We start from the raw sequence: 27,909 nt of genomic DNA on the forward strand, positions 1-27,909 counted from the left end.
GCCAGGTGGCATCATTGATGGACTCAAGTGTGGCAGCGGTAGTGAGGTTGGCCCAGGATTGGACATTGTTTCGTTCTGCTGTGCATGGGGTCGCTATGGGTCGGTTCCAACTCGATGGCACCTGACAACAACAACAACATTACATAAAATGGAGTCCTGGTGTGGCTTAATGCGCTAGACTGCAAAGCCATTTAAATTCCAAGGTTGACGTTTCAAACTCACCAGCTGCTCCTTGCAATCCCTATACAGGGTCACTATGGGTCAGAACCGACTTGACAGCACTTAACAACAACAGCTACATAAAATGTAAACTTTTATCATACCCTTGTAACCAAGAAGTCTCCCTTCATCTAATGTGACCTCACACAACTCCGCAATACAAAGTTCCTAGGGTCAGGCTGGTTTCCTCTCAACTCAACACTCACCAAGGCTTCCATGCCTTGGGACATAAATGACTTACTCTCTCAGCCTTACGCAGTCTCTATATCTAGTCGTATTTCAGAAAATTTGGAACCTATATCTTTGCAAGATCTCCACAACCCTTGAAGGAAAGGTTTCACTGGATTCTAAGGTAGAAAGTTTGCGGGGAGAGAAATAAAGGAGAGAGAAGGAGAGGACCACATACCTTTCAGCCCCTTCTTAGCATTGCCATAAAGAGCCTCATAGATCTGTAGCTCAGACTGGAGGGACTGGAAAAGCTGCTGTTTCTCTTCACACTCTTGCTGCAGGAGGGTCAGCTTGTGCTGCAGTCTGTAGGAAAGACAAGGGGTCACAGAGCTGTGGGCATGGTCTGGTCACACCAGGCATGAAGCTGCCAGTCAACCTTTGCCCTAGATGTCAACTCAGAGGTAAAGAAGTTCATCCCTTTTCTTTTACAGATGTGGAAATAAAGGGTCAGAGAGGTAAAGTAGCTTGCTCAAAGGCTCAGGGCAGAATTGCCCTGGTGAAAATATAACTTGTCAACCTTTATGTTAGTGTCTATGTTGTTGTTAAGTGTCACCAATTCGGTTCTGACTCACAGAGACCCTGTATAGGGTTTCCAAAGAGTGACTGGTGAGTTTGAACCGCTGATCTTGTGGTTCGAATTGCAGCGCCACACCAGGACTCCAGTAGTCCAGTGTTTATCCTACAGTGCCACAACAGTTGAGTGCAAACCATTTGTGCCACCCAGAAACTTAAAGACATCCATGAATAAAGAAGAGGAAGAAGGGGAAATGAGGCTTCCAAAGAGGCCATTGGCTAGCTTGTCAATGTTGTTGCTAAGTGCCAGCAAGTCAGCTCGGACTCATAGCGACCCTGAATAGGGTTCCCAACAAGCGGCTGGTGAGTTTGAACCACCAACCTTGTGGTTCAAACTGACCTTGCAATCCAGTGCTTCATCCCACAGCGCCACACCAGGTCCTTCTAAATCTGACAAAGGGGCCACCTTCTTATCAGTGAGCCCGCTCCTACCTGGAGTCTTTCTCCTGGAGGGATAGCCGTTCCTCCCGGAAATGCAAGACCTCCTGCTGCTTTTCCTTCAAGTCCTCCGAAAGCTGCTGTCGGTCCACCTTCTGGTGCTCCAACTCCATTTCCAGCTCTTGAAGCCGGGCACGCAAAGACAGTAGCGCCTCCCTCAGACATTCGGTTTCCTGGGAGTGCTCTGGTGAGCAGAACAAAGAAGCATTTATATTGTGGGGTCAAGGGTCAGCAGGAAGATGATCCCAAGCACATCTATCCTGTCAAGCAGAAGGAAGGCAAAGGGAAGGAAGGTCCTATGCTGGTGGACAAAGAGAGTGTCAGCTTGCTACATCCACATGTCCTGGAGAATGATGTACCTCTGCTTTGTAAGGTCCGTGATCCTCTGATGTAAGATGATCTGACTTGTTCTTCTAGTATATTTACTGGCAATGTGATCTTAAAATACACTGAGTCTTCGTGTGACACTATGGGATAAAGTACTGGACCTAAAGGTTAACCACAAGGTTGGTGGTTCAAATCAATTGCTCCTTGGAAACCCTAGACAACATTGCTGTGAGTCAGAATTGACTCGATGGCACTAAACAACAATAACAACAAACTTTTTCTTAGAGAAAACATTCTGGTTTCTAGTGTTCACCTGCCAGCTGTTTGATAATCCACTCTTGAATTTTACCAAAGATCAACACCGAAGATTCCTTGTCTACAATTTGTAGAAGACATTATTTTCATCATTGAGAAAGTTGGTACATTGGGTCTTTTCTGGGCTTTTGTCATCTCTCTGATCGTCATGATTTCTCAAGGATTATTGACAGGGACTCTGAGGGTCTCATAGTTGGGAGCTCCTGGGAAGTAGCCCTTACTAGACTGAGAATAACTGGGTATTTGGGCTGCTCTATCACCTCTGCCTTCTTCTCTATGCTTCTCCCATTGGTGATTAGGGTTGACAGGGGAAATAGGGATCAAGTAGTAGCCACAGTCTGTGGGTTTGGGCCACCTACCTCTAGAAATGTGGCTCAGCTGAGCCTGAAGTTTTCGGTTTTCTTCCCTGAGGGCCCTGTTCTCATTGTAGAGCTGAGGTATGGAGTCTAGGCTCTGACCGCAGAAGTTAGTGGAGGATCCTGTTCCAGAAAAAGCATTAGGCAAGTTGTGAATTTGGGTGAGAGATATTTTTAAGAATTTCACATTCTGTATCTGCAGAAGCCCTGGGCCTGTCGAATGATGGGACACACACTTGGTTTTCATGTGTCTCTTCTTGGTGTATTTGTCCTGCATTATTACCCACCAGGTCTGCAATAGTGCAGAAGGCTCATTCCCTTTCAATAACTGCTGCTGTTCGTTCCCTTTAAATAGCTGCTGGTGTGGGCAGGACAAGGGTATGTGCATAGTATGGCCTCCAAGTGACACACACTCACGAGAAGAGTGTAAGGAGAAAGGCCATCTCCATGAAGTGGCCAGGGTGGGGAGCCTTGAAGACCTAGCCTCCTCCACTTGTCAATCACACAAGGGCACAGAGGAGCCAGTAGGCCATATATCAGCACTTAGAGGATGAGATGAGAGGTCAGACAATTCTGGGACCAGACCTAGCTCTGTAATGCAGAAAGTCACTATCTGAGCTCAGCTACAGCCATCAAGTGGGGATAGTAGTACCTGCCCCATCTCCTGTGCTGGACTCTTTGTAAGGAACAAGTGAAATAAAGCAGATCAAATAGCTTTAAAAACAGCAAATCCCTGCCTGGATGTGTTCCATTGAGAAGCTTCCTAAATGTGATCCCAAATATAGGAAGACTGGGGTTTCTCCTACCACTTCCTCGGGCAGTGGAGCTGAGTCTGTGCTCCAGCTGTTCCCGCAGGCGGTCATTGATGCAGATGGACTCTTCCAGCCGCTGGCGCAGGTTCCGGATCTCACCCAGATGCTCCTCTAGCAGGTCGGCCCCTGCAGACATCCCACGAGGGCAGGGAGACAAATGGGAGATGCAGAATTGTGGTTACTAGTGGAAGTTAGGGGCAGGGCTTCCCTAGCAGCCCTGCAACAAGTTCCCTAAACATCACCATACTTCTGCCAAGTTAATCCTCTCATGGGGACCCAGGGAAGACAGGAGACTTCATATAATGAGTAAGTGGACTTTAAACACAGAAAGGCCCAAAGCTAAACAAACTCATGGGGTCTGGTAAGTTTAAGGGAGTTCCACATGGGTTAAAAAAATGATTTCAAGCTCCTAAAAGGGCCTGGAGCTCTGGTAGTGTGGTGGCTATGAATTGGGCTGCAAACCGCAAGGTCAGTAGTTCGAAACTACCAGCTGTTCCGTGGGAGAAAGATGAGGCTTTCTGTTCCCGTAAAGATTTACAGCCTCGGAAACCCTGTACAGGGTCACTATGAGTCGGAACGGACTCCATGGCACATAACAACAACAACAAAAGGACCTGGAAAGGTGTGGCTGTCTCCTGGGTATGACTTTGAGGTGCTAAGGAAGGTCTCACTTTCCACCCTAATGCCTTTCTTACTGACTTCTGACAGCACATTCTTTAGCAGCGATTAGAGCACTCCCTTCGACTCTCTGATAAAAGAGGCAATGTAAAAGATTTTGTTGTTGTTAAGTTCCACTGAGTCAATTCTGTTTTAACTGCATTTTGTACACATGATACATCAGGGAACTTCAAAATAATTCATGGAAAAATGCCATTATCTTTTTATTCCATTTTCTCATAACCTCTTGAAGCCCTCTCATACATGTGAAGAGGGGAACTGTTTTGTGGAAATGACCTCTCTTTCTCTAACAACTCCTGTCTGATAGAAGAATGTCTTAGTGAATGTTAGTGTCTGGCAGTCTTTGAGTCTAAGACTGGGCTAAGAGGGGGTCTGAGGAAGGAAGGATGAAGGACATGGATGTCAAAGAACAAAAGGTGGATCCCTGGCTTTCCCAGGCCCCTGCAGAGTACTGAGGGAGGACCTGGACAGGGAGGACAAAGGGATGCACATTGAATTGACCCAGCACTGGTGCAGACCCTCCACTTTCTACCGACTCCGAGCCAGTCAGGCAGGCAGCAGACTCAGAAACAGACTTCCTTTCATAGGCTGACCCTCTGCACTTGGTACTTTACCTGTGGGTTTGGAGTTAAGCTGGTACACAGAGGAGCCTGAGGATAAGTCCCCAGAGACACTTCCTTTCTGAGGCCTCATCATGTCCCACGGGCCACTGTTGCCCAGGTAGCCAGGTTCCAGGATTTGGCCCAGATCGCTGGTACTTCTTGGAGGAGAGTGGGTTTGGGCAAGGTTCAGGTGGTGGGAAGAGTTGGCTTCCAAATGGCTACTTGGCAACGTAGCTAAGGATGCAGGAGGGCCAGTGCTGACACCTGGACCGAAAGAAACATAAATGAGAGACTAACAGGGTGGTCAGAGGGAAGGGTCAGCAAGAGAGTGTGTGATTGGTCAGAACAGAAACTGAAGGGAACCATATGGAATGTTCCCAATCCCACTCCACTGAAGAATACCAAGTATATGGAGATTCATAACCTGGAGCCTGTGTCTTTCATCCCATGAATTTCACAACATGAAACAAGAGGTAGAAGATGGATAAAGTTCCTGAAAGTCACCAATATACACCAAGAAAGTGCCCACTGATCCCACCCTTGGCTTCTACTATAAGTCTTCATGATAAAGTAAAGGAAACTTCCAGAAATAGAACTCATTCTCCAAGTCAGAGGTCAACAGTATAATAGGATATCATATTGAACATACTGTCGACAGGAAAACCTATTTTCCTACATGTACTGGCCTTCCCCGGGAAGCTAAGCAGCCAATCTTTTCATTTCTTCTGTTAGGTTGTCAGAAGAAGAAACGGGCATGGAATCTAGCTGGATATGACATCCTCCATTATTCCAGACTGTGGAATAATGTAAAATTGTATCACTCTTGTCCAAAGACTCATTGAGCATCTTAAATGGAGGAAGTACAGTCAGAAGACTTCTTTGGTGACTTGTAGCTCAAAGATCCTGCAAAATCATGGGCCTTTCCCTTGAACCACATAAGCTCTGTTTCTATGCATAAAGAAGAACAGCTTAGAGGACAAGAAATGGAGGTGGGTAAAGCCATGGTTTAGGAGACATTCAGAAGACAGTTTTCTTCCAGGGATTGTCACCATGGCAGGCAGCACAGTAGGCAAGTAACCCCGCTTAAGGAGGCAGGAGTAAGGTCATGCTAACTAAGTCAAATTCCTCAAAGGAATTAAAGCAACTGGCACCTGACATTTTTATCCTTGTTTACAAGTTGGTAGTAAACTGGAATCACTTGGAAAAATTTAAAAGAAAAAAAATTTAATTGATGCCTGGATTCCCAAAGATTTTGTTTTAATTTATATGCGGTGCAATTTGGCACTGAATGTTTCAAAAATCATCTTATGTGATTCGAATAAGCAGAAAAATTTGGGAAGCCTTGTCATAGGTCTGGTCTTCACTAAGTTGCAAAATACTGCATGTTTATTAGCATTACTGCGTGTCAAAGAGAACGATGAAATTTTAAGTCTCTACATTTTAATAGGAATTCAATAAAAACGTGATTTCACACGTCTGTCAGCATCTCATTCAACTCCACCCCAATACAAGGCAAAAGAAGTCAATGGTGTTAGACAACTTACTTTTTAACAAGTCTCTCAGTAACAATGATGAGTATTCTCATGTTTCCATCACCCCGCGCCACACGATACAGAGCACATGCCCTAAACCATGCAAAGACAGCACACGGGCCAGCCTCTAGCATATGGAGGTATTAGGCCCACAGTGACCTGAGCAGCTGCCATGCCACTACTTATACAGAAGCTTGGTTCAAAGCAAACAAGGAATGCTGGTAAGCAGTGGTCCTTCTTACAGGACCATGCCTTCAGGTGGGAAAATAAAGGGCTAGAAGATTTCTCTCCAAGCTCTGCTCAATGGCTCAGACTAGATGTGACTCTGATTCCACATATATCAACAGGCACTTTTTCATTCACAGTGCTCTCCTTCATCCTTCCCTTTCTTTTGTTGTGTTGTTGAGTCAGTTCCAACTCCTAGCAATCCTGTATAGGGTTTCCAAGGAGTGGCTGGTGGGTTTGAACTACCAACCTTGCAGTTAATAGCCCAGTGCTTATCCTATAGCACCACACCAAGATTTCATTCTTCTCTTTGGTGGTGGTGTTAGTGGTGTGCCATTGAGTTGGTTCTGACTCATAGAAACCCTGTATAGGGTTTCTGGGAGTCCTGGTGTGGTGCTGTAGGAATGCTAACCATAAAGTTGGCAGTTCAAACCCACCAGCCACTCCTTGTTGCTATGAGTCACTATGATTTGGAACCAACTCGACAGCACACAACAACAAATAAGGTTTCCTAGGCTGTAAATCTCTACAGGAACAGAAAGTCTCATCTTTCTCCTATGGAGCCACTGGTGGGTTGGAACTGATGGTCCTGCAGTTAGCAACACACAACCCTCTATGCTATCAGGACTCCTTGTCCTTCTCTTTTGTTGTTGTTAAGGGCCCTTGAGTCAGTTCTGACCAATAGAGACCCTGTATAGAGTTTCCAAGGAGTGGCTGTTTGCTGAGCTTGAACCATCAACCTCGCGATTCAAATTACTTTGCAATCCTGTGCATTAACCCCACAGAGCCACACCAGGATTCCACCTTTAGATAGAAACAAATTGACAAAATGTGGGAAAATAAGGAAAAAAGGAAACCAGAGAATACGCTTGCCATTTTGGCATGGGACACATTTGTTACCATAGTGGTTGGTGTCAGAAATGCTAAGGTACAAGTTCTAGGTCGCTGAGAGGGCACCTTCCACCAATCCCTAAAGAGAAGAGATTCTAGTACAGAACAGTTGCGAGGGGCCTTCAGAATTCATTCAGCTGTGTTCAGTTCCACACTGTGAGCAGGAAGGGAACAAAACCATTCTGGGCAGAAAAGCACATTGAACTGGGAGCAGAAAATCCATGTCTCCCACTTACTAGTGAATTTGATCAAGTAACTTCACTTCCTGGAGTCTTAATTCCCTGGATTAGCTCTACCTATCAAACAGGAGTTTTCTGAGGATGAAGTTAGTGTTGCTTGGTAAACTCTCTGTTGTTGAACTTGTGTAGGGTTAGTAAAGTAGAGCTGCCTACAGAAAAGTATGAATTCTACTAATAAATGGTCTTGGTCTAACTGGGTTCTGGAAATCAAATTGGGAAGAGTAGAAAGAGTATCTATCCTCAGGGTTGATAAAAGAAGTTAAGCTGGTCTAGATGACACTTGGATTGAAACTTTCAGCTGTGATTTTAGGTCACTGGACACCCTTAGCATGGTGACCCTGGCTAGCACTCACCCAAGCTTCTTTACAGACATACATGTAGTTCTGAGGTCATTTAAAACTTCTCTAGGTTTTGTGTGTGTGTGTGTGTTTCAAAAGTACTACGAGAGAGCAAAATTATCAAAATGTGTTTTTCTTCTTACTATTATTTTTTTAATTTACAAGGGTGCATCAGAAAGTATTGTTACTAGGGTTCCAGTTCATACAGGGATGGGCTTATTCCACACAAAACATGTTTAAACATGTTTTTGTGATCAGTGGATGACTACAGACAAGTTCTCTCAGTAACACACTTGTCTTAGTTTCATTAGGGTGCCTTCAAAACGGTCTAGTCAAAACAGCAGCTTCCAGTGGGATCTGCTGGGTCAGTTAAGGTCTAGGCAGAGAGGTCAGCTCAGAAAGTTACGGTGACTATTTTTTAATAGATTTTCTCAAAGGATACAGGACAATCATGGGTGCTTATTAAGAAGAAGTTTTAAGAAAATTGAAAACTTACATTGGTGAGAAAAAGGCCAAGAAAGTGCACCGAAGAATTTTTTTCCATCACGACAATGTAGGTGCTCATTCTTCAAAGGTAGCAAGGGTAGTTCTATATGAATTTAATTGGAAGACTTTACTCCATCCTCCTTACATCCCTGATCTTGCTCCTTTAGACGTTTATTTGTTCCAAAAACTTAAAGAACATTTAAAAGGAACATGATTTTTTTAGTCTCTCAAAGATGCCAAAACTGCCATGTTGATGTGATATAAATTGAAGAGTGCAGAGTTCTTCTGGGAAGGGTTAGGCAAATGGAAACACTGCCTTCAGAAGTTTGTAGACCTAGATGAAGGATGTGTAGAGAAACAATAGCTTCACATGTTGAGATCTTTGTATAATACAGTTTTCTATGACTTTGTGGAGTTCTGGTGTGGCGCTATAGGATAAACACTGGACCTCAAGGTAGGCATGAATCCACCAGCCACTCCTTGGAAACTCTTTACAGGGTTGCAGTGAGTCTGAATCTACTTGACAGCACTTAATAGCAACAACAAATGATTTTCTAGCAATACCCTTTGATTTTACCTTGTTTAAATAATCCCATACATACAAAAAATAAAAAAAGGATGATGAGGAAACCAACCCATCTGTACTTCAAATTCTTTGCTGCAAGATGACCTTACACAGTCTAGGGCTTCTATGACAATAGACGATTATCTTCAGGAGTCACCAGACAGAATTCACAAGCAGATATCATTCAACCTCTGCTTCTGGTTCTAGCTGCCTGGTACCACTTGTCCAAAGCAGGGGTGATCATTGGGCCATAGAAAAACAGACTTTGTTACCTCTTCTTCTGAACTCCTCCACTACCAGCCCTTTTGCCCCTGACCTGAGGATGCAGGATCTGAACTTATTAAAAGTGTCCCACAGCAGGAGTATGCAATTGCCATACAAAAGATCCCACTGAGTGTGCTCAACTTTCCCATGGTCCTTTCATCTTGCAAGTTATTGAGGATTGTTGTTGAGTCCCTTCTAACTCAGAGCAACCCTATCCTGCATATTCAAGACATAAAGCATCCTTTGGGCCCTACCAATAAACATTTTATGAGTTGGTCAGGGCTGCAGAACTCATGCGGTTCCCAACACTCTCAACAGTGCATGAGTGCCACGTGAACATGTATACTCATTAACTGGTTAGACACACACTAGAAAAACAATAAGTAAAGTCATTTCCCAAATAACAAGCAGAGCTTTCCCTCAATCTTCCATGTATCACATGTACCCCTTAGTTGTTATTTGTTTAAACTCTGCCAACAAGCCAAAGCCATGCAGAGCAACCCAGTGTAGGGGTGGCAGCCGCAAACACACAAATGCAGCACGGGGTGCTCACTTTCTCCCAATTGCTTCTGCAGCATCTGCAGCTCTTGTTGCGCCTCGGCCAAGGAGAACCCCGGTGTCTCCGAGCCGCCAAGGAGGGGAGGGCCAGGGGAGCTGAAGGGCAGGAAGCTGGGTGGAGCTGAGGGCAATGGAGGCTGGGGGAAGCTAACCAGCTTGGGCATGGAGTTAAAATGAAAGCCTAGAAACAGAAACATGGGGAGAAAGGAGACACGTCATTAGAGAGAAAGTGAGAAGCAAGAATAGATAAAAGATTAAGAAAGTGAAACTATTTCCTGACCAGATGTCTTCTTGGGGAGGGACTATCATTCAGTGTGGTGTTGGCTGAGATGGATAAGGTTGACCCCTCCTAGACAAGGGGCTGGTCTGAATGCCTCCCCTGTATTTTCTCTGACCAGGATCATCCTGCACACATATTCTATCTGCATCATGAAAGCGAATGGCTATAGAGGGTGAGGTGGCCTATCTGTAACAAGCGCAGCCACCAGAGTGTACCCTAGTGCCCCTCCCCAGCAATCCCAGGCATGACTGGGGTAGAATGGTGTGCTTGAATGTTCTCCAGCTCCCTGAGCTGCTGTTCCCAACACCTGCCAGTCCTTGCTCCTGTGACAAGACCTTCCCAACACCTAGGACCCCTCTTTGAATGTATCAGAGACCACTCTGAGGAGGGTAGGACTGTGGGGGAAATTTGCAGAAATTTGCAGTTCAGGAGTCTGACAGAAACAAACTTCAAAATCTCAAATCAGTGTGTTTATTCACCAAATGAAAAAAGAAAGGCCTTCATATACTCTCACATATGAGGGGGTTTCCAAAAGTTGGTGGAAATTTTCATTATCTTTCAATGCCATTTTCCATCAACTTTTTGAAGCCCCCTCATATATTTCTTAAGGAAACAGTAAATGAAATGTATATGTTTTTATTCTTTTCAGTATACTGCCCACCGATCTGAGTCAAGGTCAAAGACAATAGAATAGAAGTCATTCTACAGTTCTTAATCACTTTGCAGGGAAAGGGCTAAGACATCATAATACTTATAATGACATTACTAGGCTATGAACTTTCTATGCCTATAATAGAAACCTTTGAGGTTCTAATTAAGTTGGATGATCAATACTTCATTTTGAAATGCCCCCTGAGCTCTAAGATATTGCATTATTTGATGTTTAACATAATATAAGAGACCTTGCACTTTCTCAAGGAATATATTCTAAAATATTTTCATAGATATCCAAATTAGTGAAACCACTAGAACATAATGCAGAGAAGTATTATCACAAAATATAGTAAAGAAAGAAAGAAGTGCCTTGGCTGAGTGGCTTAGGTTCAATGATTTGCAAACTTCTCAGGTATTAGAAACACTTAGGAAAAATTCTTAATATATGCAGGTTCTTCAGGCTCTAATTCCAAACTTTCGTTGGTGTTAGCTGCCATGGAGTTGATTACAATGCAAGGCTGTCCCAAGTGTGCAGACTAGAACTGCACTCCATAGGGTTTCCAAGGCTATGATCTTTAGGAAGCAGATCATCAAGCTTTACTTCCAAGGTGCCTCTGGATGGGTTTGAACCTCAACTTTTCAGTTAGTAGTCCCTTGATCAATCATGTGCGCTACCCAGGGGCTACTGAATCATAAACTCTGGGAATAAGACTTGGATATTTGCATTTTTCACAGGCAAACAATATGCAGATCACCTATAGAAAAGTCTTTAAGGACTCTGGGAAGTTTCCATGTTTGAGTCTGCCTGCAAATTCCTGAACATAGTGATAGGGACAGGTAGCCAGTGTGGGGAGTAGAAACCAAGACTGATCTATGAAGAATGCCTACTAATGAAGGACAATGGCTACATTCTAAAACAAGTCTCTTGCCCTAGGATGCTGACACTGGATTAGAACAAAGGCACCAAATTACCAAGCAATAGGGCCCAGGCATCCTTAACAGAAGCATTCTGATTTAAAAACCCTTGACCTTCTGCTCAAAGGAGCCCTGATGGTTGGTACAAGAGTTAGATGCTCATCTGCTAATCAACAGGTTGGCTGTTTGGACCCACCCAGCAGTTCTCCAAGAGAAATATCCTGGTAATCTGCTCCTATAAAGATTACAGCCTTGAAAACCCATTAGAAAGTTCTACTTGATCATATGCAGTGGCTATAAATCCAAATTAACTGGATGGTACCTAACAACAACAAACATCTGCTCTGTCTGACCTCAAATCATTCATGCAGATCCCTACAGCTCTGGACAAACAACTTGCTCCCACTTATTTTCTGGTTCAACTTTTACCCACTCTGGTCCAGAATCTCTTGAGCCCTGACTTGGGAAGAGAGAGGACATTTCTGTTCCTAAGGCTTTAGCTGACTTGTGCTCAGGAGGCATGGGGGTGGCATAGGGAAAGCGCTGTGCTTTCTGGGAGCACCTCTATCCCCAGCACACTTCATTGTATGTAGAAGACCAGCCACACTGAAGGTAAGCAGACAGCTGTGCAGAAGTGAGAAGGTGAAGTGAGGTGCGACCTCCAGGCAAAGTCCATGACATGTGGCCTCTCTTGGTCCCAGACACACCTCATGAACATATCAGGGGCTATTCATCCATTCATAAATCCATGGCTGATAGAACTGTGTATAAAGAATCCCGTTTTGCTGGGAAACATTAGGATTTTATATAGGCTTTAAGTGGCAGCAGGAGAGAATGAGATTAAAACACAACTGAAATAGAAAGACTACTTAGCCAAAGGGCTCAGGAGGGGTGAGCCCATCCCTGCTGAATTTCTGCAGTTCTGGGTACAGAGGGCAGCAGGCAGAACTTGAACTTTCTAATCCACCCAGCTTGGGTAAATTCAAGTAGTACCCACGAGCTGGTCATCATGGGTTATAAAATGCTGAGCTTTAGCCTTTGCTGTTCTAAGTACTACCACCTACTTTAGGAGGTCACTGTGCAGAGGAAACGGGATAACACAGGTGTAGGTGTAACAAACAGGTGATCTGCAGGAGGGGATTCTTTTTGCTTCTTGACTGCTGTCATTCTAAGAGGACTATTTTGCCTCTTTTCTTCCCAGAGTGAAATGAGAGAAAGGAATAAAAATGATTAGCCAAGATCAGAACTCGACTAGAAGAAGAAAGAAGAGAAAAAAAAAGAGTAACTCCCTACAATTTGATGAACTTTACCTATACTTATCGATGTAGTAGCTCAAAAAAGGGAACAAATCTTTACAGTGAGGATCACTCCTACCCCCTAGGTACACAGGGTTGACAGAGATGGGCAACTTAGACATTGGCTATCCAAAATTTGGTATGGGGGCTATTAAGGCAAGAAGTGACTGGCTTACAAGCTTTCAAGAGGGAGCCTAGATCCAGATGGGGCGGGGGAACGTAGAATCTCCACTGAATGGTTTCCAATCTGTTGGGACAGGGCTGATGAAAGGAAATGGAGATAAGACTCTTGTGGTACAATAGTGAATAATTGCCATCAGGACTGACTGCGAGAGTAGGAAATATAGAGGTAGATGTTTTTTGACAAAAGGAGGGGAGTGATTGATTTTGCAGTCCAGAAGCGGAGGTCCCTAGGACCATCAAGTGAGAAGAATGGAGAGCGGGACTCTACCCAGAGAAGCAGTGACGCCAGAAATGGAGACAGATGATGACATGAACAGATGGAACAGCTGGGAACACTGGACTCAGGGAGGGAGAGGGGCTGTGTGCTGACGACCAGAGGGCGGGCCTATGTAGTGTACCCTTTGGTTGTTTGATGATGCATGGAGGGGATTGTAATCATTGCAATGAAATGAAATATGACAGGATGAATGTAAAGCTGATGTTCTCCCATGTGGACCCATATAATTCACAATAAAAACTTAAGAAAAAAAAGATGAACCAAAATGAGTTGCTGGACCTGGGGACTCAGGACCATAGCAGGGGATACCAATGTCAAATGGCATAACATAGTCCACAAAGACAGTGTTCTACATCCTACTTTGATGAGTAGCATCTGGGATCATAACTGATCATCTTAGGTGCAGCTATTGGTCTCTGCAGGTGTAGAAGAAAGAAGAGTGATGAGTATTGGAGATGGTTGGAATCAATTAGTCCATCTGTCTCCACACCTCTGAAACCAGAAGAACTAGACAGTGCCCGGCTGCCACTACTAACGACTCTGAAAGGGATCACATTAGAAGGTCCCAGATAGACTGGGAGAAAATGTGGAACAAAACTTTAAATTATTAAAAAAGAAAATAAAGAAATAACAGATTGGCCTTACTAGTCAGAAAGAGACAAGGAACCTGAGACAATGACCCTCAACCACTCAGGTCTGAAAAGGAATGCACCATAGTGGCCCAGTTTCCAGCCAAGTAGTAGGTAGGTATACAGGGGGACAACAACACTAGTAAGGTATGCTTGCCATGGAATGGTCAATGTTTCCAAATCAAAGGGCAACATTTGTCTAAGGACAAAGTGTAAGGGATGGGAAGGTAGATGGAATGGATATAGGAAGCACAGGGAGGAAGTGGGATAACTGTTGCTGCATGGAGGGGATTGTAATCATTGAGATAAAGCAAAGTGTATGATGTGTTGAATGTAAAGCTGATGATCTTGTCTATAAACCTCCCTTCACTCAATTCGCAACAAACAAGGTGTTTTTTTTTTTTTAAATGATTAGCCAAAAGACTGCAAACAAAATAATAAAAATAAAATAAAACAATTGACCCAACACTGGCCAAAATTGGTAAGCGGAGAAAAGCCTAACAATGAATTACTTATTTTCTAAAATATATAATTTTTAATCAGACACATTTAAGAAATTGTAATAGCCTCTTGATTTTATCTAAGATTTGATGCATACAGGCCCCTGGCATTCAAACAGTTGTCCCTCAGAGAAATCAGTCATTGGCGGGAAAGGAGATGGAGCCTTTACCCCTGGGCAGTTGCATACCTGAATGGGCCTGGCTGGTCTCCTTGGGGGGGTTCTGGGGAGTTGGCAAGCTGCTGGATTCGACCTTAGCCCCCTGAGACGCACTGGTTGATGATGGTTTAGAAGACAAGACAGCAGAATGACTCGAATGATGGATGGAATCTATAAACCCATGAATGAAAGAAAAGGTTTGGTCTTCCTTGAGAACAGGAATCGGGGTTCATTTCCTTGCTCACAGATAGCTAGCTCCTCCTGGGGAGACAAGCTACCTTAGGGGTGATAGTGGGGCTCAGAGCCCTGAACCATAAAAATGGCACCTCCAGAAATATCAGACAAAACCAGCAGCATCTGTGGACACACACAGATGCTTAGGGGACATAGTTAATGAATGGCAATTAACAAGATCATTGCACAGAGGTCTCATCTTAAAGGAGGGTCTAGCAGACAGACACTGTGCACATGAGGCAGGGTGAATTAGAGTCTGCCGTGAACGCTTCACTCTCCACACTATGTCTTGCCTGCAGTCCAGCAGCATGTGCCAATGGAGGGTGGCAGCGGTGACTACTAGAGTCGAGAAAAGAACAAAGGTTCCCGACCTTCTGGGACCTGTACTTGGCACTTGGTTCCAGAGCCATGTTCAACATGACACACACTAAGATGGGCCACAAGGCCTGCTTACAGAGGTCTCCTCTTAGCCTAGGAACAGACAGTGTCACTCAGGAAGTCCAGCTACCTGAGTGACTGGGCGAAGCTTTCTTCTCTTCGTAGCGTGTGTACTCGCTACCTGTGTCCATGTCTGAGCAGGCGTCCAGCTCATCAGATAGGAAGGAGGTGCTGCTGGGAGAGCGAGGGGATTCAGACAAGGCCCGGCTGCTGGAGGGGGTTAGGGATCTGGCATCCAGTTTGGCCTGCAAGACTTCAATCACTTTCTCCTTCTCCTGCAGCTCCCTGCTGAGCCTGATGGAGTGAGGGAGGACAACAGATGAGATCCAAAGTCACCTAGACCAGCTCGTCCTGACCAAGGCCCATGCAGGAAGTTACATAAGCCAGATGACAACAGATAGTTTGTGAAGTTTAACATGGTCTTAGCACACTCAGGACACAGAAAGGCTCAAGCTTACAGGCTGCAATGAACCTTTCTGAGACTATATTTTATTGACCATTTATATGCAGTGAGTCGGACTCCTGGTGTGGCGCTGTAGGATCAGCACTGGACTGTGAACCACAAGGTTGGCAGTTCAAATCACCAGCTGCTGCTCAAAAAACTTATACAGGGTCACTATAAGTTGGAACAGCTGCTCCTCAAAAACCCTATGTTGTTGTTGTTATGTGCCGTGGGGTCGGTTCCGACTCATAGCGATGTTGTACAGGGTTTCCAAGGCTATAAATCTTTACAGAAGCAGAAAGCCTCATCTTTCTCCCATGGAACAGCTGGTAGTTTCGAACTGCTGACCTTGAGGTTAGCAGCCCAATTCGTAACCACTATACTACCAGAGCTCTTCAAAAACCCTATATGGGGTCACTGTAAGTTGGAATTGACTCAATGGCATTTAACAACAATATGCAGAGTCAGGGAAAACTGGCTCTTGAGGCAAAGGTAGCCTCTCAGAGATCTTTAACCTCCAAGCCTCTTTCACTAGATACTGTGACTCTCTCTCTTTTCACCCCCAAGGAAATGGGGTGGCTGTTAAACTAGCTTGCAATCCAATTTTGGGCAGGTCAACTGTACTCAAAGCTCACCTTGGTCTTTAAATGTATGGAAAGTGGGGTGAGCAGGGGACGGAGGAGACCTCTGAGGATGCTGAGAGCTCCTAAAATCTGGTTAGTTAACTTTTAGGTAAAACTGGCTTTTAGCTGCTATATCTGGAGAATTAATGTACAAATGGAAATCAATAGACTCATATCAATGGAGAATCAAGAGTTCAGTTAAACCAACATTAAGGTGTTGAATGAAGAAGTGAACTCATTTCAATCATAATTTTCCTTCCCCTGCCCCTGAATTGGGAAATTGTAGCCCCCCTTGACCTCATGAGCCTTGTTCCTGATTTCTTTCAGAGATCCTAGTATGAATTACCTGAGGGCCAGCGGCTCAAATCCTGCTTGATCTTTCTCACTTTTATGGTCTTCTGTAAACCAAATTCAAAGACAAACAGTAAGAAATTGAACAGGTTCTATATCAAAAAGAACAAACACAGGGGCCTAGCCATCAAAGAAAAGTGATTATTTTATGTGTGCATCCAGGATACTCTAGGAGAATTGCTCTGCGAGGTCTCAGGTTGTGTCTTTCTTTAGAAAGGAGGAATGGCAGGCTCACCAGTTAGACCTTTCAGAGCTCACCAGGTAGACCTTCCCTGACCAAGTGATCACCATCTTGACTTTCTCTGCCTTGAATCAGGACAAAAAGGTTAAAACATCCTTTGACCCAAAGATCAGAAAGCCCTTACCCAGCTGCAGCTGCACTGTGGAACATTGTAGCCCCCAAGTCCTAATACTAGACTGGCTCCCAGGTACTTTACTGGGTGGGTGTCTTATCATAGCTTTCACTTAGAATCTACTCCTGCCTTTGAGGAGATGATGACAAACTGCCCTGTCTCATCTCTGGAGATAGAATGTTCAGCCCCCAAGTCGAATCCTGCTGAACTCTATCAGGTGCTCTCAGAAAAGTCCCTCTAAATAAAGATCTCCAGTAATAACCGGCATTCCGACCTTGGTACTCTACATCCAGTACCTAAGCCAAGAACATGGTGCTTATCCATATTCAAAGTATATTCATATGCAATACCATGTAATAATACCCAAGGACTTTTATAATGAATGACAAAGCAGAGATACTATGAGGATAGTCACTTGCCCAAATGACAGCATCCAGGCTATAGCTTGGGTCTTGCAATTCTTAGCCCAGGGCCCTTTTCACTATAACAAACTTCTTGCATCTTATCCCTTTTCCTTCCCATCAACACTGGATGGATGCTGCCTCCTTCTCCAAAGGTCACATCACACGAATGATGAACTCTCAACAGCCATAATCATGGCATCTCCAACCCTGTGTTTCTCCTTGATGCTCCCCAACAACCACCCCAGAACCTTTAATGGCCCCCAGGAGAGGAAGTAGAAACAAGACCCTGGGTGAAAAAGCAGCTTGTGGGCATGTAGTGGTCACTAGACCTGGGACTGTAAAGGTGACAAAAAGTATTCCAAACACCTATGGCCAACTTACTGGTGCTCAGTTTGCTGGTGAGCCTCTCTGCCAATTGGCTTCCCTGGGCGAGTTGTTCTCGAAAGCTCTGCCCCAGGTAGTAGTCAATGTCATTACTCCTTAGGAGATCCTCAAAAGATTTTATTGCATCTTTCACGTGCTGTGTGAGAAGGTAGCAGATACCTCTCCCTTCTCGTATTTTCTGCCGCAGATAGGATAGTTCTCGGGCTTGATCCTGAATCAGGGAATCATATTTCCTAATGAAGGAAAAGTGAATAAAGACTAAGAATGAAAAGGAGTAAATGATAAGTTCTACGGGCTTCTGTAGAGATTTATATTGGAAGATTTCCAAAGAGCTCTCCAGGCAGACCACTGACACATAAGCTAGAAAAAGGAAATTCTGTTCAGAAAAAAGACCGCATCAAACAATTTTAAATGTACTAGTCACATGTTGAAAAACAAATCATAAGCTTTATGTGGCTAAGGACAGTGACATATTTTACTGGCGCTCTAGGATCAGTACAAGGCTAGCAGTTCAAAACCACCAGTTCGAACCCACCTCAGAAACCCTACACAGGGCCTCTATGAGTTGGAACAGACTCAACTGCACCTGATACCACCACCACCAATATAAGGCTTGAAGGACAACACCTAGACACATAAGCCCCCTCTCTCCACTTTCCTCCTCTCTCCCAGGAGCCTCTCTACCCCCTACTCCTTGTAGCTCCCTGGACTTCTTACCTTGGTAGGGTCACCGTTGCAGGGGACTGATCCCCACATGCAAACCATCAATGCATCAGAACTAACAAACGTCATTCTTATTGTAGCAATAAATAGTCAACAAACATTTGACATTTCAACCATTTTTATCTGTACAGTCCAGTCACACCAACCACACTCGCCATGTTGCACAACCATCGCCACTACCCAGTAAACGTCTTGTTGTGCAACACTGCCACCTCGTGGCCAGATCTTGTTCCTGGAGCTGCCAGCTCACTGTCAAATGTCTGGACCTCTTAACACTTACCCAGGCCATGCGGCTGATCTCAGTTCCTCTGCCAGCTTGTCTTCCAGTCCAGTTTTGGGAAGCTGGGCCTCCAGTTGTGACACTCTCTGGATGAGACTCTCTAGATCCCTTTTGGCCTGAAGTCCTGGGGGGTAGAAAGCTCCAGTGCCATCAGACAGCCACCCCTCATCGTCGTCAGTGGCACTATGAGGTGAAGACCCCTCGAGGGTGCCAACGGCCTTTAGCTTTCGGGGTCTTTCCAAACTAGATGAATAATCACTTGTAACCGAGAGGGACCGTACTCGGCTCTTGAGGTTTTGAATGACTTTGTTGGAGTTCTGCAGCTGGGCCTTCAGATCTTTAATGTCCCTCTGTAGGACAGAGACGTCTTCTGACTCTCCATATGCCTGAAACTCTTCCTGCTTCCCTAGCTGCCTCTGCAGGGGCATCTTCCTGGAGGGCCTCGTCAGTCCATCTATCAGGGCTGCTTCTCTGAGGCTGGCATGTTCTTCACACTCTGAGAAAAGACAGGGACATCTTCCTCAGTAAATGCTGGACGTGCTGCTGTGGCCAGTCCCTTCGAGGGCAGGCCACTTTAGTCACCAGGACAATGATTAGTAGAACAACAGTGGAATCCTGTTTTATTCTGCCCCAGCACTGCCCGTGGCACTCAAATGCCTTATTTCTTATCCCCCCCACATCCCTGCTGGGAGTCCTGGTGTGGCGCTGTAGGATAAGCACTGGACCACAAGGTTAGTTTGAACTGCAAGGTAGGCAATTCACACTTAACCAGCTGCTCCTCAGAAATACTATACAGGGTTGCTATGAGTTGGAACCAACTTGATGGCACTTAACAACAACAACAAATAGCCCTGCAATTCAAGGTTTCATTTTATCTCATGGGCAAACCAAAGTTCAGAGAGGTGTAAACTAATGCCTTCAAACTGTACACGGCAGAGTCAGAATTCAATCCCTGCAATGTCTGCCTGTACGGATTGTGCCCTTCCACACAAACTGATGTCTTTCAAGATAGACATTAACATTATATTTAGGAAGACCACAAGAACTCTAGGACAAGCTATTCCTAACTGCTGAGAGTTTAATTACAATGTGGAAAAGTTCATCTGTTTACAGCTGTGTGAAAATAGGAATAAAAGATCTCAACGAAATATGTGGGGGCTTCAAAAAGTTCATGGGAAAATCCCATTGTCTCTTCATTCCATTTTTCACAGTGGAAGTCCCCTCCTACATCAGCTATATGGCCTAACAATAGTTTGTATTAGGCTGTAAGAATGACAGCTCAGACAGTTAGTTGTCCGGCACTGTTCTACAGTGTTTTATATGAATTGACTAATTTTTTAAATCAGTATCGAGTGGATTAGGTGTTTTTTTTTTTTTTTAACACCATTTTAACAAATGAAGGAGCTGGGGCATAGAGACATTCAAGGGATTTGAACCAACATCGGCTCCAGTGTCTTTACTTGTAACCCACACACTAAACAGCCCCACTGATGAGAGACACCACGAGAGTTTTTCTCGTGGGTGATGCTATGGTTATAGCCATTTTAAAAGGAAGAAAGAAAAGTTTCGATTTATGGTTTGCCTATCCCCCAAAGTTCATCTTGTCTCTTCATTAATAATTTGTTGTTAAGTATTGTCGAGTCTGTTCCAGCCCTGTATAGAGTTTCTGAGGAGCGACTGGTGAACTTGAACTGCCAACCTTGCAGTTCAAACTGACTTTGCAGAGCAGCACATTAACCCGCAACACCACGCCAGGACTCCATTAATAAGTAGGTCTTAGTATTTTTCAAGAGTCCTGGTGTGGCGCTGTAGGGTAAGCACTGGACCGCTAACCACAAAATGGGTGGTTCAAATCCACTAGCCACTCCTTAGAAACCCCACATAGGATCCCTATGAGTCAGAACCGACTGGACGGTTTTTTTAACAACAGATTTTTTTTTTTTTTTTTTTAATAATTGGACATTTAAAATTTTTTTTCAATTAACAGCAGTATGTTGAGAAGTGATAGTAGAAATTCAGTCTCACATGCCTGCAAACTTCCTGTCCTTCTCTAGTCCTGAGTCCCCTCCATTCATAGCAAGTGCCTCCCCGCTTACTTGTCAGATGTGGGAGTGACTAACAGAACCCAAAGGTGAGTGCTGACTCCAGGGAATGAGCCCCACACCGTGTGCTTTTACCGGGACTGGTGGTCTCCTCCCGTTCAGCCTCGTTCTCACTGCGGCCACATGTCTCATAGCCCAGGTCTTGGAGGTCCACCTGGACCTGCTTGCTGTCCTGCTTCACCACAGATTCGCCTGCTTGGGGAGAAACACAATGAGGTTACAGAATGTCTCAACTTCCAGCAAACACCTTCAATCTCAGTGCCACAGAACTTGGCACTTAGGGACAGGGGAGGATCCAATCCAGAATGGGACAGATGCTCCTTTGGTCCACATAGGGAGAAGAAACCACCTGCTCCCCTCTGCCAGGATGCTTGCCATTGATGATCTCGCTTACAGATAACCTAGGATTCGTTGGGACCAAGCATCTTTAAGTCAGTGTTGCATGGTCTCATCTCTAAGTGAAAGTGGTTTATCCATAAGGGCTCAGGAAATGTTTGCACTCAGCTGGACACATTGCAAGTCCCAGGACACCTAGACCTTCACTGTCCAATAAGCTAGCCACTAGTCATATAGGGCTATTCTATACTAACTTAGTGAAAATTACATAAAACTCAAATTCCTGAATTGCACTAGCCATATTTCAAGTTGTTCAATAGCTACTTAAGATATAGACAGAAAAAAACCCCTAACACTGCCACAAGTTCTAGTTGACAGACTGCTTCTAGATCAAGAGTGGGAATCTGTTTTTGTAGAATGTGGTGACATGCAAAAAGGAGAAGATAAACAATCAGTAAATCTTGAGAGGGCAGGGTAATCTATTAGCTAGTCCAGAAATCAACAAACTTCAAATTTTGGCCTAGTCCCTTCCTATCCTCCTACTGAAAACAAAAAATTTCCTGTTCCTTTACTCTTTGCTACCATCTGCAAATTAAAAAGTAAAATACCCAATTCCACAGTTCTAGGATGCTAAGAAGGAGTTCATTTATTATGCAGGTTGGAGAAGAAAAGTGAAGTCGGTAAAGCTTGTGGCTTCTCAGGGAGAAGACAGCAGTCACTTTGGTGATGGTGAACTTGGAAGACTTACTAAACTTGACTCTGTATTTCTCCAGCTGGTTGGCCTGGGCAAAGACTGTGGCTTCTGATATCAGTAGCTTCTCCTGGAGATCTTGGTAATGTTGTCTGCATTGAGCCAGCTGTGAGCGCAGGTGTTTGGTGGATCCTGGGAGGCTAAATCCTGACCGAGGTCTGGGGTCACTGGCGTGGGACAGGTTATCCACCTGTGAAAGGAGCCAGTGCGGGCATCAGGACAGTCACTGAGGTCCTTCTCCATGCTCTAGTGACCACTTTCCTCACTGAACCCCATGGACTTGATTCTCGTTTCTGTCACAGCGTTTCCCATGCCATTATGCAGTTATCGGCTGCCCAGAGAGCTGGTACAATGCTTTTAAAATTTCTATACCCATCACACATAGCACAGGACCAGTAGAGCCTACTAAAGAACTCTCAGTGTAGGTTTAAAGAGACGTGCTGGAAACCTCCACTCATCTCTCCCTACATTTCTGTCCCCGTAGGCCTCTCAAAAGTCTCTGTATATTATCCATCTCACTGAGTTCAGCAAAGTGCCTCCCCTCAGAGGATCTTGACAGATACCTTCTTAGGCCCAGGGACAGGCACTCACAGTGCGCTATGTTGAAATGGTAGTGATGAGGGCTAGGTGTCATTATACATCACTCACTTGGGTTACCTGAAAACCTAGTAAATCCCTATGTTGTGGCGGCTACAAAATCAGATTGCAATGATCTGTTTCGGTGCCATTTTCCCTAGCATACTAAGTCATGCAGGGCAGAGACCCAATGTTATGGCCCACTGTCACCTACTTTCAGGATTAGCTGAAAAATTAAGTACACAGAAAATATTTATGTGATTATGTTGTAAACGCTTTTGAAAGGCTAAGAATCTTATCATTTTTACTGTTTGGGGTGTAAAGTTCCCCATCCCCTCTCCCCTCCAAGTGTTGGGGCAGAATTGTTTAAGGCAAGAACTGATATCTCCAGCTTTTCTCCAACTGTCCTTCATTCCAGCTAAGCTGACACTTACTTGGTAGCCATCCACTGTGAGAGCAGCCCCCAAGTCAAGGCTCTGTGGCCTGGGGCAGGACCTCATGATCACATCTTCTTCCTCATGGTGCTGGTGCCTTCCAGAAGGCCAAACCAGCTCTGTGTTCAGTCTGTCGATCTCCCTGGCCAGGTGCACAAGGAACTCTGGAGTAAGTTTACTAGTCCCCTCCTTGCTGCTTAGCACCAGCTGCTCATTGAGGAGGTTGATGATGCTGTGGGCACTCCTCAGTTTTCCCTGGAGCTTCCTGAACTCAGCCTGAAGGCTATTCTCATTCAGACCCCCTTTGCATGCTACAGTCTCTACCATCACCTCGCCCTTCTCCTTGTCTTCCTCGATCTCCCATCCATCAGACATTGCTTCTCCCATCTGTTCTTTCAGCTCTGCATTCTCAAGGCAAAGGCTCAGCATGGTGTTCCTGCAGGAAATACACATAATCTAGGGTCAAAGTTTGGTTGTGTCTATAGTTTCTAATGGTCCCTTTTTACCAAAAAAAGGACATCATAACTGTTATGGAAAACAGCTTAGTGCTTCCTCAATAAATTAAGGGTAGAATTGCCATGTTGTTGTTAAGAGCCATCAAGTTAGTTCTGACTCAAAGCGATCCTGGGTAGGGTTTCCAAGGAGCAGCTGGTGAGTTTGAACGGCTAATCTTGTGGTTCAAACTGACCTTGCAGTCCAATGTTTTATCCTACAGTGCCACACCAGAACTCCAGAATCCCCATACGACCCTGCAATTCCACTCCTACTTGGTATACAAAGACTTGTGTATCAATGTTCATTACAGCAATATTTACAATACTCAAAAGTTGGAAACATCACAAGTATCCATCAATATAAAAAAGAATGTGGTATACACATACAATGGGATATTATTCTGCCATGAAGAGAAATGAAATCTTAATACATGTAACAATATATAATATCTTGAAAACACAATGCTGAGTGTTACAGATTGAATTATGCTCCCACCCTGACCCCAGAATATGTGTTATAAATTCTAACCTCTAGTTTGGGGTTATAATCACATTTGGGGATGTGTTGGGAGCGATTTAAGCTGAAGGTCTCAGACTTGGGGGTAGTTTAACCGTCGGATTGCAAGTGAACAGTTGTGGTCCAGAAAATCGGGCTGCTCCCAGGTCAAGCTGCCCCCTGAGGAACTTGCAGGGCTGCCTCAGGGGACAGGGAACTTGCAAGGGTGTTTCCTTGTATGACCTTCAGTTCAAATCTGCAAAAACATCTAGCTGCTCTATCTCTGTCTCCTTAGCAACCACAAGTTACATTTTTTCGATAAAGTCCCGCTTACTGCCTGCATCAACAATACCTGATGTTTTCTGCATCCTTTTCCCTGCCCCCAGCACTTTCCTTTGATATGTGTATATAATAAACTTGTGGCACTAGGTCTGTGTCACAGTATCTCCATTAGAATGCTGTGTCCCACCTGGTCCCAACTTTACTATTTTCATTTGTATCTTCCTTTTTATTTCTAATCTCCTGTCACCCCCACTCAGGTTTAATCTCTCACACAGGACAGGGATGGGCTGCCTTTGTTATGTTACTGAAACAGGGTTAGCATAGAGTGTGTATTGAATCAGTCACTTTTGAGATATGAAAGACATTTAACAAGCGAGCAGAAGCAGAGATGGGGAAGAGAGCTGCCAAGTCACAGGAAGATCTCCCAAGAGCAGAGGCTTTCTGTCCTAGACAGAGAGACAAAGCATTCCTCTCCAGCCAACACCCTGAATTTAGACTTCCAACCCCCTAACTGTGAGGAATACATTTGTTTGTGAAAGCTACCCATTTGTAGTAGTCCTCTTATAACATCCCTAGATAACTAAGGCATTGAGTGAAATAAAACCAAAAAAAATAAATAAATAAATAACAGCCCAGTGCCAACGAGTTGATTGTTGATTAATGGTGACCCTGTATAGGGTTTTTGAAGAAGCCCTGTTAGTGTAGTGGACTATCAGCCAAGCTGCTAACCACAAGGCCAACAGTTCAAATCTACCAGTTGCTCCACTGAAGAAAGATGAGGCTTTTTGCTTCCATAAAGATTTACAGCCTCAGAAACTCTATACAGGGTTTCTATGAGTCGGAACCAACTCCACAGCACACCACCACAACCACTGTAACCATCATGGGTTTCTGAGACTATACGTCTTTATGGGAGTAGAAAGCCTCATCTTTCTCCCACAGGGAGCTTGGTGGATTTGAATTACTGATCCCTTGTGGTTATCAGTCCAGTGTTTATCCTACAGTGCCACCAGGGCACCTTGAGTAAAATAATTCAGTCATAAAAGGACAAATATTATATGATCCCACTTTCATATGTTGTTGTTGATTTGTTAAGTGCCATTGAGTTGGTTCTGACCCATAGCAACCCTGTATAGGGCTTCCAAAGAGCAGCTGGTTAACTTCAATGGCTGACGTTGCAGTTCAAACCGACTTTTCAGTCCAGTGCATTAACCCACAGCACCATGCCAGGACTCCTCTATTGAATATATACAGAATTGTAAAATGTATAGAGACCAAATGTATACTGTTTCTAGGAGCAGGAGGAAGAGGGAGTCATTTCTAGGGGTGGGGGAGAGATGGCAGGTACTGAGTATTAAGGGTGATGGAGAATTAGATATGGATAGTAGTGATGGTTATACCACATGATGAAAGTAACTAATGTCACTGATTGTACAGGTAAAAAAATATTGAAATGACAAATGTTGGCTATATATGTGTGTGGTGCTGCGAGTTAATGCACTGGGCTGCAAGGTCGGTCTGAACCACAAGGTTAGTGGTTCAAGCGCACCACACGCTCCTTGGGAACCCTATACAGGGTCGCTATGAGTTGGAACTGACTCAACAACATATATGTTGTATAAGTACATATGTGTGTGTATAATATATATATATTATATATTACTCACCACAATAAATCAATTAATTACTTTTTTTTTTTTTTAAAAAACAGAGGGATACTGGACAAAAAACTAGGAGATTTCCACCCCTGCCTGCCACATGTTTGCCTAGTAATGTACGTTGTTATATTGAATTAAGATCAGATTTTCTTTAATAACAAAATGGTTATTGTTATCCATTATTATTGACCTTTTCACTGAAGAATTTATAGAACCACTAGGCATAAAGCCTGGGATATGGACCAAGAGCGAGCCATGGCAGGATGAATATTCTGATAGCAGCCAGGTAAGTCCCATGTTGGCAGGTTCCCCTCTTCTGGGGAGAATGTTGTACCTGATGTGGGACACAGAGGAGAATCCTGCTTCCTCAATTTGAGCCTTTAGCTCCCTCAGTTCTCCCTCAGCTTTTCTTTTCTCCTCTAAGTGCTGGTGAATCTCAGCCCTCAGGTGGAGCATTTCCTCCTGAAGACCCCTGTTACTGTCCCCTTCTGCTGATGAAGGAGGCGGAAGAGATAGGTTCTGGATTTCCACAGCTGCTAGACTTTTCTCCAAAGCCACCTTGATGATCTGAAAAAAAGCATAAAGAAATTAGGTAATTAAAGGAGAGCCAATAGGACCATAAGACTTCAAAGTCAGCTTTTAATGGAAATGAGAAAGTCAAACCTAAATTGAAGCCCTGAGTTCATTTTATCTCTTCCAAGTATTTTCTCAGTCATAGAGCTATGGAGACTTGTTTGGGTCAAGAGGTCAAACAACTGAGCAGGAGGAAGCGTTGCCACAGGGAGGCAGAGGGGAAGCCAGATGTGGGTGAAAAGGGACCATAAGCATATAATAAATTAAAAACACAACTCAACAATAGAAAGATAAATAACCCAATTTCAAAATGAACAAATTATTTGAATAGGAATTTTTTCCAAAGAAGATCAATGGATGGCCAATAAGCACATCAAAATATGCTCAACATCATTAATCATTGCTTTTCTTGTTGTTAGGTGCCAGGGAATTAAGTTCTACTCACAGAGACCTTGTGTGGACAGAGCAGAACTGCTCCATAGAGTTTTCTTGGCTGTAATCTGTATGGAGGAGTCCTGGCATGGCGCTGTGGGTTAAAGTGTCAGATAGCAAAGTAGTTTGAACTGTAAGGTCGGCAGTTCAATCTCACCAGCTACTCCTTGGAAACCCTATACAGGGTCGGTATGGGTTGGAATTGACTTGATGGCACTTAGCAACAACATGTATGGAAGCAGATCTCCAGGTCTTTCTCTCTTACGAAATGAAAATCAGACCACAATGAGACAGCACTTCATAACCACTATTGTTGTTGTATGCTGTTGAGTCGGTTCTGACTCATAATGACCCTGTATAGGATTTCTGAGAAATACTGGTGTGTTTGAACTGCTGACCTTGCAGTTAGCAGTCCAGTGCTTATCTTACAATGCCACACCAGGGGTTTCATACCCACTAGAAAGGATACCCTCAAAAAGACAGACAGGTAGTTAGTGTTGGTGAGAATGTGGAGAAGTCAAACCCCCCCATACCTACTGGTGGAAATATACAATGGTGCAGCTGCTTTGGAAAACAATTTGGTAGTTCCTCGAAAGTCAAACACAGAATTAGCATATAATGTAGCAATCCTACTCCTAGGTATATACCTAAGAGATTTGAAAACTTAAATACTCACACAAAAAAATTATACATGAATGCTCACAGTAGCATTATTCATAATAGCCCCAATGGAAACAACCTAAATGTACACTCACTCGAGAATGGGGACACAAAATGTGGTATAGTCATACAATGGAATATTATTTAACTAGTCATAAGGAGCTCTGGTAGCATAGTGGTTACGAATCAGGCTGCTAACCTCAAGGTCGGCAGTTCCGTGGGAGAAAGATGAGGCTTTCTGCTCCCGTAAAGATTTACAGCCTCAGAAACCGTGTACAGGGTCACTATGAGTCGGAACCAACTCCACAATACTTAACAACAACAACAACAACAACAAGTCATAAAA

The 27,909-nt window shown here is 44.2% G+C and overlaps 1 protein-coding gene across 1 annotated transcript in view; it reads right to left on the reverse strand.

Annotated features, from left to right (window-relative positions):
- LOC102822169 (myomegalin-like) overlaps positions 1-27,909 on the reverse strand; it is a 94,642-nt gene that overhangs the window by 13,990 nt on the left and 52,743 nt on the right. The window contains exons 19-33 of the mRNA XM_006861686.1: positions 26,233-26,465; positions 22,969-23,404; positions 21,956-22,148; positions 20,947-21,063; positions 18,770-19,265; positions 17,764-17,999; positions 16,621-16,672; positions 15,280-15,503; positions 14,568-14,657; positions 9,642-9,827; positions 4,561-4,812; positions 3,263-3,394; positions 2,460-2,579; positions 1,453-1,642; positions 626-750 (exon numbers count right to left, since the gene is read on the reverse strand). Coding sequence (XP_006861748.1) covers positions 626-750; positions 1,453-1,642; positions 2,460-2,579; positions 3,263-3,394; positions 4,561-4,812; positions 9,642-9,827; positions 14,568-14,657; positions 15,280-15,503; positions 16,621-16,672; positions 17,764-17,999; positions 18,770-19,265; positions 20,947-21,063; positions 21,956-22,148; positions 22,969-23,404; positions 26,233-26,465 — 3,082 coding nt within the window. The remainder of the gene's footprint in view (positions 1-625; positions 751-1,452; positions 1,643-2,459; positions 2,580-3,262; positions 3,395-4,560; positions 4,813-9,641; positions 9,828-14,567; positions 14,658-15,279; positions 15,504-16,620; positions 16,673-17,763; positions 18,000-18,769; positions 19,266-20,946; positions 21,064-21,955; positions 22,149-22,968; positions 23,405-26,232; positions 26,466-27,909) is intronic.

The sequence above is a fragment of the Chrysochloris asiatica genome, unplaced genomic scaffold (assembly GCF_000296735.1).
Source record: "Chrysochloris asiatica unplaced genomic scaffold, ChrAsi1.0 scaffold00042, whole genome shotgun sequence".
NCBI classification, from domain to species: domain Eukaryota; kingdom Metazoa; phylum Chordata; class Mammalia; order Afrosoricida; family Chrysochloridae; genus Chrysochloris; species Chrysochloris asiatica.